This window comes from Megascapheus bottae, chromosome 24, assembly GCF_031878675.1.
Source record: "Megascapheus bottae isolate mThoBot1 chromosome 24, mThoBot2.hap1, whole genome shotgun sequence".
Classification (NCBI taxonomy): domain Eukaryota; kingdom Metazoa; phylum Chordata; class Mammalia; order Rodentia; family Geomyidae; genus Megascapheus; species Megascapheus bottae.
The window spans coordinates 9,729,617-9,747,989 of record NC_143532.1 but is presented as its reverse complement, the minus strand read 5'-3'; the positions used below and the strand labels follow the sequence as shown (position 1 = coordinate 9,747,989).

Sequence of the window (18,373 nt, the reverse complement as noted above, 5' to 3'; positions counted from 1 at the left end):
TTTTTTGGAGATGGATGAAGACGAGAGGCAGTTTATTCTGGGAAGAGTGCTGTAAAAGGCAGCGGCCAAGCTAAGACTCTAGTAATTATTCTGGCCCCTTACCCAAAACACAGTTCTTCCATCCAGTGAATTGGATGGAATGAAACGAAATGGAGGAGGGGTGGAACCCCATGGTAGCCAGTCTCCTCTTTGGGCTTCTGATCAATGTGGAAACCCACATTTCCTTGAAGCTGCGATGGGTTTGGCTTCTTGTTCATTCAGTGCCCTGTGTTTTTGGCTTTGACCTCATCAAGCATTTTACACTGCCCAGCCTCAGGCCTTCTTGCCCCTGCCCTGATTTTATGCTGTGGTTTTCTGCGCCTGGCACATGCCCTCCAGGCCTGAAGGGGGACCTGCAGGTAGAGCCTACCTCCTTCCTGGTCACTCTCTCTGCCTCCCCCAAATCCAGCATAGGTCTCCATCTCTTTTCCTGGCTACTGCCCTGTGGGCACTCAAGCGGACACCACAAAGCCTGGAATACCAGGTGTGTACCCACTGCTTGCTGTGGGGCCCCAAGGCACCTTGAGATAGCCAGTCCTGGACCAGGGCCACCTGAAGCCTGAGCATAGGCTGAATTCTTAAACCCAGGACCCTCACTGCTGCCTTAAGACAAAGGATCCCAGCCTCTGCAGCAGGGAGGGGTGGGTGCCCCTTCCACAACAGCCAGTTTAACCAAAACCAATCTCCCTGTCACCCACTCCAAATTTCCATCCTACTCGGAAGAACTGGCTGTAAGGCAGGCCTGCAAAGCCCTGTAGCTTGGTGTGGTTGCTAACTTTCCTGAATCCACTGGGGTGCCTGTTTGTGAGAGCCACAGTGTTGGAAGGGTCCGTGGCTCACTTCCGGCGTTGTCCCATGGTCTCCCCGAGCCACAGTCCCTCAACAGGCAGGCCCTGGTGCTACTGTCTTGGCTGCTCTGGCTGGTTCTGTGGAGTCTGGTGGTGATGGGGTGGCCCCTGGCCGATGGGTGTCAAGACTGTCCTCACGCAAAGGGCGCTTGGTGGTTCCCCAGATCTTCCACGTGTCACCTCCGGCAGCACCTGCAGTACAGGGAAGGAAAGGCTCACATTACACATTTTATTTCCCTCTGTTCTTCCTCCCTCTCTCGGCCCTTGCGTGTTACATGTATGTAGAACAGTAGTCTTTCTGTGGTAAACCCCAAGGCCGGGCCATCACATCAAGCCATGAGACTGCCTCCAGTGGCTCTCTGAGAAGGGGTGAGTGGAGACCACAGCCCAGGCCACATGCTGCGTACAAAGCAGATCCAGGCTTAGAGGAGTGCCTGGAAGCCCCCTGTGGCAGCCCCTTGTGTGAGTTCGTACTCCCAGTCCCTCCTGTGCCCTTCATTGCCCTCCACTCCAAGGCCTCTACTGAGCAGCCTCAAAGGCCGGCCAGTGCGCCCCCACCCTGATTCCTTCAGGTGTGTATGGACATGACACCTAAGTCAAGCATCCTCTTGCATTCCTTTAGTCTCTTCTCCTTCGTCCTCTCCCTCTTATTCACCACTTTCCTTACGTTGCCTTGTTTCGCTGCTTGCTGTCGGCCTTACTCTTTCACTGTCCTTACCTCTGGCCAACCTGTGCTGCGGCTCCGCCTGTCCACAGCATTCACAGCCGTGTGGCCACTGCCTGTTATATGTGCTCCATGCACACGCAATTACCAGTGGCTGGGGCGACGGGCAGATGGCACAATCAGAAGTGTTCGTTCCCCTGAGCACTCCATAGTAGCAGCTCTGGAGGTAGCTGTTTGCATCATGAGCCTCAAAGTGCTCTGTCACCTCCCAGCTCTGTGACTTTGGCCAGTCAATTAGCCTCTCTGAGCCTCGGTTTCCTCATCCATGAAATGGGCTTGTCAACAGCATCTTCTTCGATTGAAAGATCGCATAACTCCCATAATTATTATTAGATACTAGGTGATGGCTTAAGCCCCCCAGGTCTCTCTGGGCTTACAGTGCTGGGTTTTCAGGACAGATTCTCAGTGGTGATGAGTATACAGGCAGGAGAGGTCAGGTCTTTCCGACTTGCAATTAAGGCATCTGTGGTTATCGGGAGCACAGGCTGTATGGACAGAATGGAGATGACCTGCAGGGCAGGGTGGAGAATTTTGATTCAGGATGGGTGTGGCTACAGCCCTGCCAGGCCGACAGCCCGACCCTGTGCCTACGATGACTTCATCATGGAGCTTTTCATTGACTTGGTTGCACTGTGCTGATGAACTGAGTCTGAGGACAAGAGCACATAATTGAGGGAAATAAATTCCCATCACAGGTCTGACTGCAGCGGGGAGCATGCAGCAAGCTCATGCTTCCTCTAGCGTGTGTGCGTGCGTGCGTGCGTGTGCGTGTGTGTCTGTGCCTGTGTCTGTGTGTGTGTAAGCATGTAAAATGGTCCAGCCTTTCCCCAAGGTGGGGCATCTCTTCTTGCTTTCCGTTCCCCACCCTCACAGCCCCTGGCTTCAGAGGCAAGCATCCTTCCAGGCTGGCCTCTGACTCCTAATGGCGCTGATTTCCCAGAAGTAGGCCTCTGGTGTTTGTGTGATGCCTCCATTCACCCCATTGCAGGGCAGGGAGGGGCCTGCCGGGTCTACTCATTCTCCTGCCCACCACCCACTGCCTGTGTGCTCCCCTCCAGTGGTGTGCACACTCCCTGCTTGGTTCTCTGAGAAGACACAGAAGGAGAAGCCGTATTGCTGTCCTTAATTGGAGCCCCATTTCATTCATCTGGAAGTGAGACAGGAGCGGGGCGGGGCAGTCTCCCCTGGCCCTTGCCTACTTGCAGCTGATTCAACAGGCAGGGCACTAGGCCTGAAGAGATTGTGGAGCAAGATCTTAAGAATTTACAAGCCAGGATCATCTTCATAAAACAAAAACAGAAATCTTACCAGACACCTGGCTTTTAGGCACACTCGCACACACCCACACACGCACGCATGCACGCACGTCCTACTGTGATGCATTCCCTTACAAACTAGCGCGTTAGCTGGTCAGGTCACCGGATTATCTGAAGTTGGTCATCATTAAGTACTTGTTGCTTAATGCAAAGAGATTCCCCTTCCCCCCACCCCAGTGGTTTCCGGGCTTGAATAAAAGCAAAAGCCTTTCCTGGCAGGTGAAGCCTATGTGTTGTGGGCCTGGCACCCACATAATGGCCGGACCGGGGAGGCGGGTTGCCTCAGTTACAAAGGAGCATGGGTAGCCTGCAGCTGAGGAGAAGAGAAATGGAGAGCCCTCACTTGACACCCTCTGACCTCAAGCCGGTGGAGCTGAGTGCCGGAGAGCCAGGACTGAAATTGCAGTCACTTTAGATTATTTGGAGCGAGGAGAGGCAAGGAAAAAAGGGTCTGTTGACTACAGGAAGCTGAATTCTTCCTCTGCTGAAAAGCTTATTAGTGGAAGGGGAAAAAAGCAATTACTTGGCTTTTACTAGTTCTCGTGTGGCCGGGGATTCGGGGCTATTCAGCAACCCTGTCACCAGGGCCCGGACTCACCCTGGTGGCAGGGTATCTGTGCTGGGATTTCTCCCTTCCAGAAAGAGGTGGAAGGGTAGGCAGGTCTGTGTGGGTGAGAAGCTAGGAACAGAGGAAGAGGGAGCTGGGTCACATCCCCATCCTGTCCTTAGCCAGGAAAAGCAAGCAACAGAAGAGGGGCATGCGGCTACCTGGAAATACACACAGCTAGGAAACAGCACTGCTTATGCTGAAATCCCTGTGCTAACCACAAGTGAAAACAATGAATTAATAGCAGGAATGGGAAAACAGGCAGCTTGGGGTGGACACCAACGGAAGGAGGGGGAGGTCAGTGAGGAGAATGAAGAGGAGGAGGATGGTCCAAGTACTTTATGCATAAAGTATGCAGAGAGAACTGGAAAAGCCTGGTGAGATTGTTTTAAGAAGGGAAAGAGAGGGGGGTGGTGGGAGTGCATTTGATGAGCTGTATTGTATACACACAGAAATGTATTAACGGCACCCCTCCCCCTTTATGAACTAGTGTACACTAGTGAAAACCTTAAGATGAAGAGAAAAAGAAATATCTGGATGTGTCTGCTGGGTACATAGAAGCATCCAGGCAGCCGGGCAGGTACATATGCTCTTTGCCTAGGAACATGGATCTGTGCGGGTGTCGGGACTGGCTTTGTTTTGGAATGTAGTCAGGTCTTTTGCTCATTTGAGGCGAGTTCATCATTCTGTTCTTGCCATGTCTTTTCTCTCAGGATATCAAGAAAACTTAGACATTGTTTTGAACAAGCACAGTTGCACCCGACAATGCCATCTCCTCACCAGGGCAGCTTTCCCAAAGGGGATTCCCGAGGACCAGCAGCTCCCCACACCCTGCTGGCCTTGCCACCCGGACCCCATGGTACTGGCCCTCACCCGTCTCCCTGAACAGCCTGCCTTTGGATTTATTTACTATGTGACCCCTGTCAACTGACATCTTTCATGTCCAGTCTCCTGGCCCATCCAGCTGAGGTATTCATGGTCAGGGCCTTCAAGTAAATCCCCCGAAGTAAAGACAGAATCTACCACCGCTGACCAGATTCCTATGAACTGCTGTCACTTCTCTTCAGAACCCACGTTTAGGCTCGTGCCTGTTCTCCTTGTTTGGATTTTCTAACTGTAGAGAGAATGTCTGATTGGCCACCTTAGTTGTGTCTAGCTAAATTTTTACCCAGCTAGGCTTTTCTTCTAGCTCAGTGACTTAGTTCTCTTCGCTTGTACTTCTGTTCTTCAGATGTTTTCTCTTGAAGACTGCGATTTCAAATGATCTTGTCTTGGAACATTTCTTAGCCCTCTCATCTTGTCACCCAAGTTTCTTAATAGTTGAGTCAATTCATAGGCAGACACCCTTCAGATAGAAATGGATGTTTTTCTCTACTATAATATATGTTTGAGACATAATCTTGTGGGGTTGTTGGGGTTTTTTGAAGTTTTCCATTGATTGCTATATGTATTCTTTCTGTTCGGAGAGATTGCTTGGTAAGCATGGAATTGCTTTCATCTTTCTCATTATTGATGGCAGTGTTAATTCTGCATTGCTTTTGGCTATCACCTCATGCTCCCTTACCTCCCACAAACTGTGCTCTGGCAGAGTAAACGCCAAGTGAAGCTTTCATTTGAAGCTTTCATTTTCATTTTGAGTACTGTGATGCCCTCTTTGCTTAGGTTCATGTTTTACTTGGAAATGTTGCCCACTTCCAGGTAGTAGGTCCGTAGGTCTTTCTCCAGTTCAACGTACACACAAGATTCTCTATCTTGATGAGGGAATTCTTGCTGGGGAGCATGGCTCAGCTCTTGTCTAGCAAGCACTGAGGCCCTGAGTTCGAACGTCTGCACTGACAATGAAAAGGAATTTTGTGCTACAAATGCCCATAGATCCCTTGTTTCAAAAGTTGTTAAATCACTAGCATTTTATCACTGAGCTTTATTTCCCTCCCTAGAACCTTGATGTTATCACATGTCTCGTAGTCATCATTTTTTTCAAACATCCCCACCATTAAAGAGTATGAATGTAAGCCCAGGATTCAGGTAACTTTTATTTAAATGCTTTCCTTTAATGATTGTTACTGTACTTTTTGTGTGCCTGCTACATGAATTTGAGGATATGTGTGCTACTTCTCAAGGGTTCCCTGGATTGTTTTTAGATCTCAGAAGGAAAAGCTAAATAAAATTCAGTCTAAAATACAGTTAGCCTGGAGAGACTTGAGGAAAGACTGCTGTGGCCAAAATTGTGAAAGGGATGTGGGGTGGAATTGCATCAAACACCAGGGAAGAAAAAAAAAGTTTCGTTGTATAATAGCCAATTAAAAAGAATTTAAGGTAGAGGCTGTGGGTTCACTTGGAAGGACTTTCAGAGTTTCCACATCAGAGGAGGGAGAACCACCCGTTTTCACTGCCCCCTTCAGCACAGAAACACTGTACAAAGTACCTAGGGAGAATGACAATGATTTGGCAGTTTTATCTGCTGTTTCCCCCACCATTCGCGTAGGAAAAACTCTTGAATGTAAACCTTTTGGATTCTCTCTGTGCCTCAGCTTTCCTGCTTCAATGTCTTTGCAGTTTTCCCAGGAATTGTCAGCCGAACATGTTGCTTCCATCGCCTGTCTGTTTCAGACTGGAAACACATTTGGTTTGGGAGAGTGGCCCAGTTTTTTGGCTCTGCATGTGTGAATGAGTCCTGAAAAGGCTCAGATCTGTTTGACTTTAAGTGCTCCTCATGGAGTCTGGCGTTTTACTCGTGTCGGGCAATGTTCGGCCAGCACTTGAAGATTCCCCAGGATGCTTGCAGATGAGAATCTGTCCTCAGCGCCCTTCTTCTCGCCCCCCAGGTTCCTCCATGTGCCTGGCTTGGCGTTCTTCACTGTATGATTGCACTGATTTGGGGGCACACTTGAGTCTGGCCAGGGGAAAATAGATTTAGCCAATTGGGTTTTTTTTTTTTTTTTTCCAGAGTGCAATGCTGCTTGAAGTTGGTGGGATTTCTGTTGGTGGGATTTGGTATGGAGAGTCAGCTTCTGTGTGTGCTTTGTTTTTATGAATCAGCTTGTATCTTGCCAGCTGTGCATCTAAGTGGCTTATGATCGTGCAAAAGGAACTCATTGACAGTCTCTCATGCTGCCATCCACTGGTGGGAGTAAAGGAGTATTTTTGCCTGGATTCCCGAGCTTCTTAAAATAGTGAAGAGACCCTTCAGATACCAGGGGCTTCAGACTAAGGCAGTAAGCAAGCTGGGAATTCAGGTCCTTCATTTGTACGTCCTGTGACTTCTGGAGCCCTGGTTCTATTTTTCTTGATTGTGTGCTTGCTATTTGTGTTGGTGGTGGGAAACAAAATGCTTACCTTTCTCCCTCAATTTGCATATCCTTATAAAAATATGCCGTCCTTCCCTTTGGCATTGGAAAAAATGTGCCTCCCAGTCCTGCAAATGCCTCTCCACATTTGCCTCCCTCTTTATGGTTCCTGTGCAGAGTGCATCCATCACAACTCACATTCCCATCACCAGGTCTGTCCCACAAGGTTTCTCTTCTGCCCATTAGATTCTAATCACCATCATTTAATATTACTTTGGCTACATTCTTTTCATTTCCCATACACCTTGATTTGAGCCACATACAGGCCTTCTCTGACTGTTTTCATCCATATTTTGAGCATTTTCCCATTTAAATAAATACAGAAGCATATCTGCTTTCTTTGTCTTTCTTCTCTCCACTCCTTTCTTCCTTCCCTTCTGTCTGTGTGCCTGCCTGCCTGTCTGTCTGTCTTCAACAAGCCCTGTCAGTTTTGACTCAAAAGGTGATTCTAGTGTTTATTGGAAACAGTTAAATTTTGTTTTTAATTTACTTTCTTCCGATCACTCACATGTATTTATCTGTCTTGTCTCCTTTCCAGCCGTGGAAACCTGGCAGTGTTTATTTGAAGCAGGGTTTTATGGAAAGACAGATGGTTGTAGGGACTGCTCAGGCCTCACACCTGGAATGTTAAAAAGCTTTCAGACAGATCTGTTCTGTTGAGAAATGCCCCTTTCTGAGAAGGCCGAGTGTGTGTGTTAGGAGACCAAACTCCCCTATGCAGTCATGTATCTTCAAATCTGATCATATATCCACATCCACATACCTTACCCCCCCTTTTAATCCATGAAATTGTTTGTTCTTTACAGATCATGTCTTCTGGCCTCCCTCTCATCTGTCCCTTCTCAGAAACATATGGAATAAGAAGCATTATTTTCCCCAAGTACTTTGTTTTCAACTGGCCAGAGAGGGACACCCCTTTTCAGTCTCAAGGACCTTTTATTTTACATGTCTCTTCTTTCCAGAATATTCTGGTATGGTGTGAGGTTAAACTGTGCAAAATGCTGTTTGAAAGAAAGGAGGAAAAAGTGAAAGGAACTTGTCAAAATGCATTTGTTAGATCATGTTTTAAATGAAGTACAATTGAAGGTAGTTTCTGTCCAAAGAAAAGGAAAAACCCCGCAAATCTGCCTAGCTCCCAGAGAGCGCGCCTCCTTTGTCGGGGCGCTGACATTGAAGTGTAATTTTTCATGGTTATTTGGACTGGAGAATGGTGGGGTGGGGGAAGATGGGTCCATGATTATTTCCCATAAATGACAACACAATCACATCATGCTTCGCTACAAACATGCTTGGGGAATTTGCCTTTTTTTTTTTTTTTTACATTTCATGTGTGAAAATAACAGCCACAATCATGGCTCTGTAGAAATCTAAGGGAACTAATCCCTTTAGAGCTCTGAGATGGTAGCTGGCTTTCTTCTTGAGCGTCAATACTGAGATTGTTTCAGGGTTCCGTTTTGTATTTTGCACACTGGATCTCACACCTTTGCAGTTATTTTATTTATTTATTTATTTAAAAACAAAACACCTCATCCTGTGAATAGCCACCAGGCCCATCTGCCACATATCCCCTTCCCTTGTGTGCTTTGTCACTGCAGATCTGCTTTTATCCTTTCTGGATTTCTGCAGGGGGCAGCCCAGGTGCTTGTGCTACCCACGCTGATAAATGGAACTTGTTGCCATACTGGCTTTAGGCGTTCCCTCCCTTTTTCTCCTCTCTCGACCCACATCCACCCCCTTCATTCTAGTGTGGTTTAGACAAACTGTTCAAATGACCAAGTGCCCTTTCCTGCGAGAGGAAAAAAATGGCAAGACTGCTCCCTGGCTACATAATGGCTCTGGGGGTCTCTGCTGTTCCCACAGAAGGGAGATTTTCTTTTCCTCTGGAAGGTCTCAGTCACTCTGGACCCCTAACAGGCTCGTTCCCATGATGCTCCAGCTGGAGGTAAAGGAAGTACAAAGGCAGTGGTGAAGACCCTCTCCCCTCCCCACCACACAGAGTCTCTCTGTCCTTATTGGCCAGCCAGGCCTCACTTTACCCAGCTCTACTGGACAGGCGGAGGCTTCAGCCCTGGCCCAGCCTTCCCAGGCTGCCTCTTGCTGGAAGATCTCCATTTTTCTTGTTTCTGTAAACAGTGGCAAGATCTTCAAATATACAAAAGCATAAATGGTCTCTATTCCCCAATTAGTCATTTTTAATAATACCCATAGTCACCTCCAGAGTGTTGATTCTCACAGGCTGATACCAGAAGGCAAGTTGGCAGGATGGGTGACAGGAAGGAAGGTGGGGGTTGGAGGGGGGCGGAAGACTGGAATTCCTTCAGTGTCAGCCTTCCCCAACCCAGCTCCCTCGCCACGGCCTTGTACCAACACCTTTCAAGCTCTGTCCAGAAACACCAGGCTGATGAGTGCCCAGCAGCCCAGACATTTTTTTTTTTGGTCAGTCCTGGGCTTGAGCTCAGAGCCTGAACACATCCTTGGACTTTCTCAAGGCTCTACCACTTGAGCCTCAGCACCACTTCTGGCTTTTTCTTATGTGGTACTGAGGAATCGAACCTGGGTCTTCGTGCATGCTAGGCAAGCACTCTACCAGTAGGCCAAACTCCCAGCCCCCAGCCCAGAGAATTTTTGTGGTAAATACTCACCTGAAGACTATGTGAGAAGGAGCTGCTCCTGGAGGAGGATGTGCCTCTGAGCTTTGCTTTCCTCTTCTTCCAGTCTCTTCCCTGTCTATTCCCTCTTTCCTCTCAGCTGGAATCTGTGTATGAGAACCATCTTTGATAGGGTAGTTTCTTTAAGCCACTGGTTAGGGATATGTTCCTTTAAAAAGAACTTTTTTAAGTCATCAGGGTAGGAAAATAACCCAGACAAGGCTGAGTTATGATCCTTCTCCTGTGGCCGAGTGTTCTAGCAGGGTCTGGCAGAGCTCAAGTGGGTGAGGAAGTGGCGTATAGCCAAGGCAACAGCGCCCCTGGAGGGGAGCACCTCCCTCTGCCCTTTCCTGGCTCAGTCCTTCCACCCTGAGTGAAGAGGGGAACCCGGGAGCTCTGGAGACCCATGTGACCCTCAGCCAGGTAGAGAACACCCTTCTCAGCCAGCACCTTCAGCTCCAACAGTGTGCTGGGGTTGTAATGGCCGTTGGAAAAGAAATGACCTGCTGAGAACACGGGAAAGTATTAATCCTCCTGGCTGCAAATGAAAGGTTCAGCCGGAGCCTTCCCCACCGCCCCTACACATGCCCCAGCTCATCTTTCCCAGCTGTTGGCTTTCATGCCTGGACCACGGTAGTTGAACTCAAGATGTCCCCCTCAACTTGCGATTTGGATCCTAGATCGTTCTCTTGTGATTTTCTTGATGCGCTTATACCATGCTAGGAAATAGAAACAAATAGCATACGTGAAGTTGGTGAGCAGCTTAAAAAAATGTGTGTAGATAGATAGTTGGTTATCTATTTCCACCAGACCTATTTGTAACTGTTCTATTCCATGTGCACACCTGAGAACCTATGTAGTCAGTCACCTTTACTGAGACACTAATGGAACAATTGGTGTTTGTAGTGAGCAAACTGCCTTGATTTAAAGGAATAGCCAAAGTATTGTCACCCAGAAAACCTAACCACTAAGCCTCTCCAGTAACTTGCAGTCAGACCATCAGAGCTGGAAAGAACCATAGAATAAAATGATACTGGGTAGCTTCCTACATTCTGGATTGACCTCTACTTGCAAAATAAAGCCTGCACATTCTGTTGAGGCCAGTTCCTATTCTGTAGCCAGTAGAAGTTTTTTTGTTTTGTTTTGTTTTATTGTAACTAAATGCTAAGAAGACTGTCTTTCCTGGGCCTTCCAAGTTGGGCCAGGCAGGGCTGAAAGAGGACAACTGATTGGCTGGGGTAGGTAGTGAGGGAATCTCAGAGTCTGTGATTGGCTAGGACATTGATTGTCAGAGTCCATGCAAGCACAGGAGGAAAAGGAACAAGAGGACAAAGTGTAGCCTTAGTTCTTCCTCCCCAGAGGAAGAGTCACCAGCAGAGGCCACTTGTAGCTGCCACTCTGTGTCACTCCTGCTGGTCAGCCTCTGAGCTTCCCATCTTTTCCTTGGGTTAATTAGTTTGAAACTGGAGAAAGGAAAAGCTTTAACCCTATCTTCAAAGTAAGCAGATTGGTTATTTTTTTTATTCTTTCAAAGAGGTCCCATATACAATTAAAACTTGTTTCTGGTAAACCTCATTCCAGGAAGGATGAGCTTTTAACAAAAGGCTTTTGACAGCTGCAGGCTATTTCATTTTTTTTAATGCCGGATGAAAAATCAATACATTTTTCTGGGTTATACATATTCAGAACAGGCCCGATATTTCCATTATAATGGAAAGTGGGTGTCTTTGCACTTCTCTCCTGTCAGAGCCGCACCACCGCATTTTCCAAGCCACTGCTAAATATTTCAAACCTGATTTGATTGTGGTTCATGACAGCTAATGTTTCTCAGCTCTTGAGCCTGCCGACAGGCAAACACACTTTACCCCCTCCCCAAACGTTGCTCTCCCACCCCACCCCAAAGAAGAGAGAACGATTTCATTCTTCTGGGATCACAGATTGGTGTATTATTTAAGGAACATGCCTGTGTAAGAGCTTTGGGTAGAGACACCCTGATTCTTAGGAGAATTTCCAAATTTCTATCACATCGAAGCACTGTGGGGGCTTTGTCAGGTTTGAATTAATCTACATTATCCTGTTAAGAGTTAGGAACTGGGGGATTAGTCTTAATCATTGATTGACTCCCCTTTCCTTCCAACCTGTAAGCGATTTGTAAAATACCCCCAATGGACACATCGCCTGGCCCCCGTTATTTGAGGGGAAAGTATCTTTTTTTTTTTTTTTTGAAACAACTGCAGCGTCGTTGTGGGTGACACGTTCGGGAGATGTTCACTGAGGGTTGAATGCTGGCTTTGTGATGATACCACTTCTATTTTTGGCTTCTACCCTGAACTGCTTTCACACACCAATTTCCAGGTTGTTCATAAATTGTTACAAATCCCCTCGGGGTTGCCAGTTGGCACAGCTCCTCTTCTGGAGGAGTCAAGCAGCCATCCTCCCACAGATGCCAGGTATGAAGAGAACAATTGGCATTTGTGGTGAGCAGAAACCGTGTGGACTGGAGGGGAATTTTCTGGGACTCTGTATGGTTTCAGCCTTGCCAAAACTTATCTGAAGCAGTCTGAGGAGCCTTCCCCTGTTAGGTTATATTTACCTGCCCGGTGTCCTCCACGCAAGGGCTCTCACCTTAACCAGGAGATGTGAGTGATGGGGGCAGGACAGGTTTGGTCCAGTGCTTGGTCGTGCTGTCTGGGAGTTGTGAAAAGGAGGTGCTGATGGAAATAGATTTTTAGGGGCCGTCAGTCATGTTTTACATGGAAGTGAAAAGTAGAAGGGACAGCAGGCAGATTCAGCTGGTTTTCAAGATTTGAGTCCATTTCCTTAACCCTTTGATGCACTTGCACATACAAATAGGAAGCAGCTAAGCTTGAGGGCCACTGTTGGGCCCAGTAACCCAGGCTAACTTGTGCGGGGATTTGCAGGGATCTGTGAGAGGCTTGCAGCCTCCTGCCATGAGCCAGCGAGGTAACAGAGCCGGCAGGGTGTAAGTGGCTTCTTTGTCCCGGCCCTGGTTACACCCTGGAGAAGGCATAAGGCATTTCTGATGTGATCTGGTTGGAATGTGAAGTATACGTTTTGATGTGCCTCTTTCAGCCTTGAAAATATATCCCAGCGGCTCTGTGTGTGAGGATGAGGAGATGCAAATCCCCATGCACCCTGTGAAAGATGGGGTTTGCCAGATAATAACCACCATCCACCCGAGTCTTCCCTTGTCTCCACCACCCGTCAGTTGTTGAGGCTATAAAGATTGCAAGGCTCCTGAAATGACTTCCCCTGCCACTTGCCACTGACTCAGTTGCCACAGAAGGAAAACCACAATCTGGAATGCAATTCCAGTGGCCAAGTGTGAGCTATACATTCATCCCTAAAGGAGCTCAGCGCACACTCCTCTCTCCACTTGAGAGTCTGGGAGACGGAACCGTTCCTAGGCCTGGTTCCTGATGAGAGGCCTTGCTTTCCACTTTGGGGACCAATAAAAACATACCCTGTCTGCAGAGCATTGTAGGCCTGAACTGTCCAGACAAATTCACAGTTCGTATCCTTGCTTTTTAATCATTTCTCTACCTTTATTGGTATTCAGAGCTCACAGATTTCCAGTTACTGTAGGCCTGGGCTTTCATCCATTTTAAAGAGTCCCGCCCCTCCACCCCCCTTCACTGTTGATGATGATGGCATAAAGACAGATGGTGTAGCTGCTTACGAATGTCCTATTTTTTTTTCCACAGGACCAGACAGTTCACTTGGAGATGTATATTATTTCCACATGCTCAGGTTAAGCCGCCCAGACTTGGTCTGCCTCCTGCAGCCAGCTGCCCTCCTGGGCCTTGCCATGCAGAGGGCGACACCTGTAGGTAGCATGTGGGACTGCAGGGAAGCTTTTGCTTAGATGAACGCAATTTGGTTTTTAGCTGAAATGAAGACACTGAGCCCCTGTAAAAAGGAGCTGGCTTGTCCAGAAGCTTCTCAACCATTTCATCCACCATGCATATGTCATTTTTAATGAATGAGCCATAGACGACTCAAAGGAGGAATATTTGATTTATAAACCTTGAGTTTACAAAAGAACAAAATAAGTTGCTGAAATGACCTCACCAGTTCACCCTCTCACTGGAACTCGACCCTACTTGCAGTAGGGCCAGGAGAGAAGAAAGCAAAGCCCCAGGTGGGCTTACTGAGGGTCAGGTCCAGGAATAGTCACAGAGCACCATCTGGCTTCCTTGCTCATTGCATCAGAGTTCTGCCCATCCTTTATAGTCTCTTATCTTCTGAATAGATTTGTTGGAATGGCTCATAGAACTGGGGTTGGTGCCAGGTAAGAGTTATTAATTCTGTACTCTAGTGGCTACTGGCTCCCTAACGTGCAGGGGAGAGGCCGCTGGCCTTGGAAATGGCCATCTAGTAGGCAAATTCTTTCCCCTCTAGTTTGCAGGTGTCAAACAATCTCCATCTAACATGGTAATGGGTGTGGGGGGGGGGGTACATGCATGTGTGTGTTAGAGAGCAGGAACTACTGAGCCATTTCTTTGCCTAATCAAATTTAATGAAGGTATCAGTACTAGGTACTTTGCATTATAACATGTATTGGGACAAATGAGTATATATTAGAAGACCTAGCTAATTTGAGCAGGCCCAGTTTAATCATATTGATTGACTGAATGCTGATATCACCATTTAAGGAGGAATTTTATAGTTATAGTGCTGGAAAATTTTTATCAAAAGCTTAAAAGTGTATATGGAACATCTTGCCTAAGCATAATTAAGATGGTACATATATCACAGGGTGTAACTTGCTTGTTATTACTTACATTTTTTCCTCTTCTAAGTGATGTATGGTGTTAATATTGAGCCATATATTTGATGGACCGCAAGCTATGACTGCTTAATTTTTCTTGGTTTGAATTAAAGGTGAGCTGGGCAAGCTTGATGTTAACTTTGTGTGCACCACGCATAGGAGTGACAAGAATTAATATATGGAACCCTTGGTTGGTGATGAGAATTAGCAGTGCTTATCCCATCTGTGTTTCCCACAACTCCCTCACACCTTCCCCTCTAGTTGGTAATGAGTAAAGAACTTTCTCTGATTCCTAGATCAAAGAGTGATTCCAGTTGAGGGATCCAGTCGGATTCCTATGTTCAGCCAGTGGACCTGTATCTTCTTTCTAGAAGAATCAGGGGAATTTTGATTCTATTCTGAAGTCAGTGTGCTTTCTCTCCTTCCACTCTTCCTATGGCATCACATTTAGAGATGATATTCTGGAGGCTCAGAGGTAATAACAGGTCAGTTATTTAAAAGCAGAGTTGAGGCTGGAGAGCTCTGTCTTAGCCTTAGCCAGAACAGTTCTAACCCATGGTATCTTGATTTTTGTCCCTTCTTGTACCAACTTTAGGTGGGGAGGAGGGGGAGGGAGTGTATGTGTGTGTTCCTGTTCTCACACTTTTGTACCCAGACAGGCATACTCTTCAGTACATGCTTGCATGCTTTATTTGTAATTTAGCCTGTTGCTACTTAGTATTTGTGTTGGATATTGGGTCAAAGAGCCAGGAGAACTCTCTTCCCTTCAGTATCGGGAGTAACTTTTCTTCTTTCCCACTTGGGCAGATGGCATTTTCTTCATATCTATCCTCATTTTGGAAATGGCCATTCTTTCACCAACTTTACCTTGACAACCCGGTGTGCTAGCTGCAGACAAGTTTCTTGGGTTTGGGGGTTTTTGTTTTTTGTTTTCAGTCCTGGTCTTGAGCTCAGGGCCTGAGCACTGTCCTTGGACTTTCTCAAGGCTAGAGCTCTACCACTTGAGCCTCAGCACCACTTCCGGCTTTTTTCTATGTATGTGGTACCGAGGAATCGAACCCTGGTCTTCGTGCAGGCTAGGCAAGCACTCTACCACTAGACTAAACTCCCAGCCCTTCCTGGGTTGGTTTTAAACTATTAGTGAGAAAGAGGAGTAGAATGACTTCTCAAAGGAAAGTGGATGAACTCTGAGGAATTTTGGGGACATGGCCTCTCATCATTGACTCTGGTACTCATTTGGTTTCTGGAACTCTTTATGTTGAAGAAACTATACTGTTAATGGTCTATGACTTAAGAACATGAATGACCACAGCATTTCCCATACCACCACCGACACCTGCATAGACACTGTCTGGCCAGTGAGGGGCCAGTGATTTGCTGTTTTACTTCAATACCAGTATGTACTGGCATTGAGCTAGCAGGGCAGTTAATGTATGGCTACTTTTGTTGCATTTGTCAAGTGCAGGAGTCCTTTTTTAGGGACTGTGGGTAAGAGTTACTGCTTCAATGGAATCAGTGTCCCATATAGAATAGCTCAAGTGGGGCATTCCGAATCTATCTAAAATACCCAACAGCCACCTGCCTGGCACGGATCACAACCTCATACCAGTTGCTTCCCTGGACCATGATATGTATTCAACATGCTCTGCCTCTCGGGCTGTAGAAGGACAAGACAGACAGCTGTTGGCATCTGTTTGGTGATTGTTTAAAACAGAGGCTGAGAGACCTTTATCATTTTTCCATGTTTAATCCTTGACATCTTTGCCATCCTTCTATTCCAGAAGAAGCCATTGAAGATGTGGAAGGACCTGGTGAGACAGCGGCTGACCCCGAGGAGCTTGGTAAAGACCCAGAGAGTGGAAGCGAGAAAGACCCAAGCAAGTGGACAGGTAGTGTGCGGCAGGCCCTAGCCCTCCGTATTTCTCCTCTGAAAGAAGGATAAAGGATACTGTATCCAGGAAGAAATACGTCCTTAATCTTATTCCCAGCCCCCATGTTGGCTCTGAGTGAGGAGGAATGGGATTTTGTTTTGTTGACGGTCCCTTCCCTCTCCATTATTTGATTATGAAACAATACATGCACTTTTCAAATGACCCCAAAGCCACCTCATTTATTGTACATCAAGGTGTCAGGCTCCATGCCTCAATTTTTCAGGTCATGTTTCTTGACTGACTCCTCAGTGTGGGTGTGTTTGCCCTTTGTGTCATCATGGTAGGTTCAGAAGGGAGAAGTGTTACTCATGACTTTGGTCAGGCCTACACCCGAGTCCCAGCCTCAGGATGCTCTAAGGAAATGAGCAGTGGAGGGCAGCCTTTGTCTTACATTTTAGGTCCTGCCTGATCTTTATGTCCTGCCCCTCCCCAGGCAGCACCCCATGCAGGGGTTGCCCATGGGGGAGATGGGCAGTGCACCCAGGCAAGAAGAATTGAAGAGAAAAAGCAGAAGAAACTTGAAGAAGCCAAGACAGGAAGTGCTATTTCTAGAAAAGCTGGTACTGAGAGAAAGGGAATCGCCATTTCTCAAGATGACACGATTTCTGTGTTGAGGGAAAGAAGGCTGGCGCTAAAAGGAAAAGTGCTGAGTGATTTTAGCAGTCGTTTCTGAGAATGCAGAGTGGACAAAGCAGTGTCCCAGAAACCCCCACAATAATGAGAGGAAATGATAGAATAAACAACAGAAATGATTTTATTTGATCAAACTTAATTCTTACTACCATTATTAATATTATAATACTTTGGTTTTATTGTTGTTGTTGTTTTTAGAAAAATGTTTACCTTTCTGGGTCCCTATTGGTGAGGCCTTTGTTACTTTTCCAGGCAAGACTGTCCTTAAATCATTTCAGTGTTGGCCTTCACTATTTAAACAAGATAGAGAATCTTGGAGAGAGGCCAGAGGAAAGCAATGAAAATGACTGAAGACTAGAAATACTGCCTCGGAAAAGAGGCTGAAGGAATTGGGGCTATTTCAGCTTAGAAAAGAGAAAATCAAGAGGCAGTGTCATGGCTTCCAAATATTGAGAGGGATTGGCAGAGGAGGCATGGGCCATTGTTCAGTGTTTCCTGGGAGATAGAGAGGAGGCAGCTGCATGAATGAAGGGCCTCATATCAGGCACATTTCACCGCCTGTGCTGCCTCTGGCCCCCTCTTGAGCGTAGGTCCGGCCGAGGGACAGGGCCACACAACCCGGAAGGGGTTCCAGCGTAGGGCTGGGACATAGCGGTGAGCGTTTGTAGACAAGGCCCAAGTGGACATGGACGAGGAGTTTCACCTGTGTTGCTTTTTGCCTGATCCAAGAGCACAATTTTTGCTGGAATAGTAAGGTGAGATCTGAACAAATGGTTCAGGTAATAATCAAATCTACCTGTCGTGAGGAGATGAGTAGGGCAGAGAATTTCCCTGACCACTGTAAAGACATGGTGACCTTCTCGGCTATCTGTGGGTTTTTGCAATTTGAGTGCTTAGCTTCCAAGTCTGTCTCTGCTAGCTGTGTGACCTTGCTTAAGGTCCCTGAACCTTTTTGTAACTGTTTCTTCATGAAATACGAGTTAAAAATAATATCTACTGCCATAGGACTGCTACACAGATTACGTGAAAATGAGAAGCTTAGAACAGTGCCCAGCATGGGTGCTGGTGGCTCACACCTGTAATCTTAGCTACTCAAGAGGCTGAGATCTGAGGATCAAGGTTCAAAGCCAACCCAGGCTGTAAAATCCACATGAGACTCTCATCTCCGATTCACCACCAAGAAAAACCCTCTAGAAGTGGCACTGTGGCTCAGAGTGATAGAATGCTAGCCTTCAACAAAAGGCTCAGTGACAGCACGCAGGCCAGAAGTCCAGCCCCACAACTGACTAAAATCAAAAAAGAACAGAACAGTGCCTAATACATAGAAAACTCAATATATAAGATGAGGGGGGAAAGCAGTTTCTGATAGCTTTTCTACTTGAATGTAACCCAGAACCTGGCAGTATGTAGCTTGTAGGATTTTGAAGAGCTAGCAACAGGAGAAGCATACAAGGCGTCCACTGAGGTCTGCAGTTATGTTTGGTACAT

General features: G+C 46.9%; 1 protein-coding gene across 1 annotated transcript in view; it reads left to right on the top strand.

Annotated features, from left to right (window-relative positions):
• Zfhx3 (zinc finger homeobox 3) overlaps positions 1-18,373 on the top strand; it is a 235,925-nt gene that overhangs the window by 176,790 nt on the left and 40,762 nt on the right. The window contains exon 5 of the mRNA XM_090357348.1: positions 16,103-16,210. Coding sequence (XP_090213474.1) covers positions 16,103-16,210 — 108 coding nt within the window. The remainder of the gene's footprint in view (positions 1-16,102; positions 16,211-18,373) is intronic.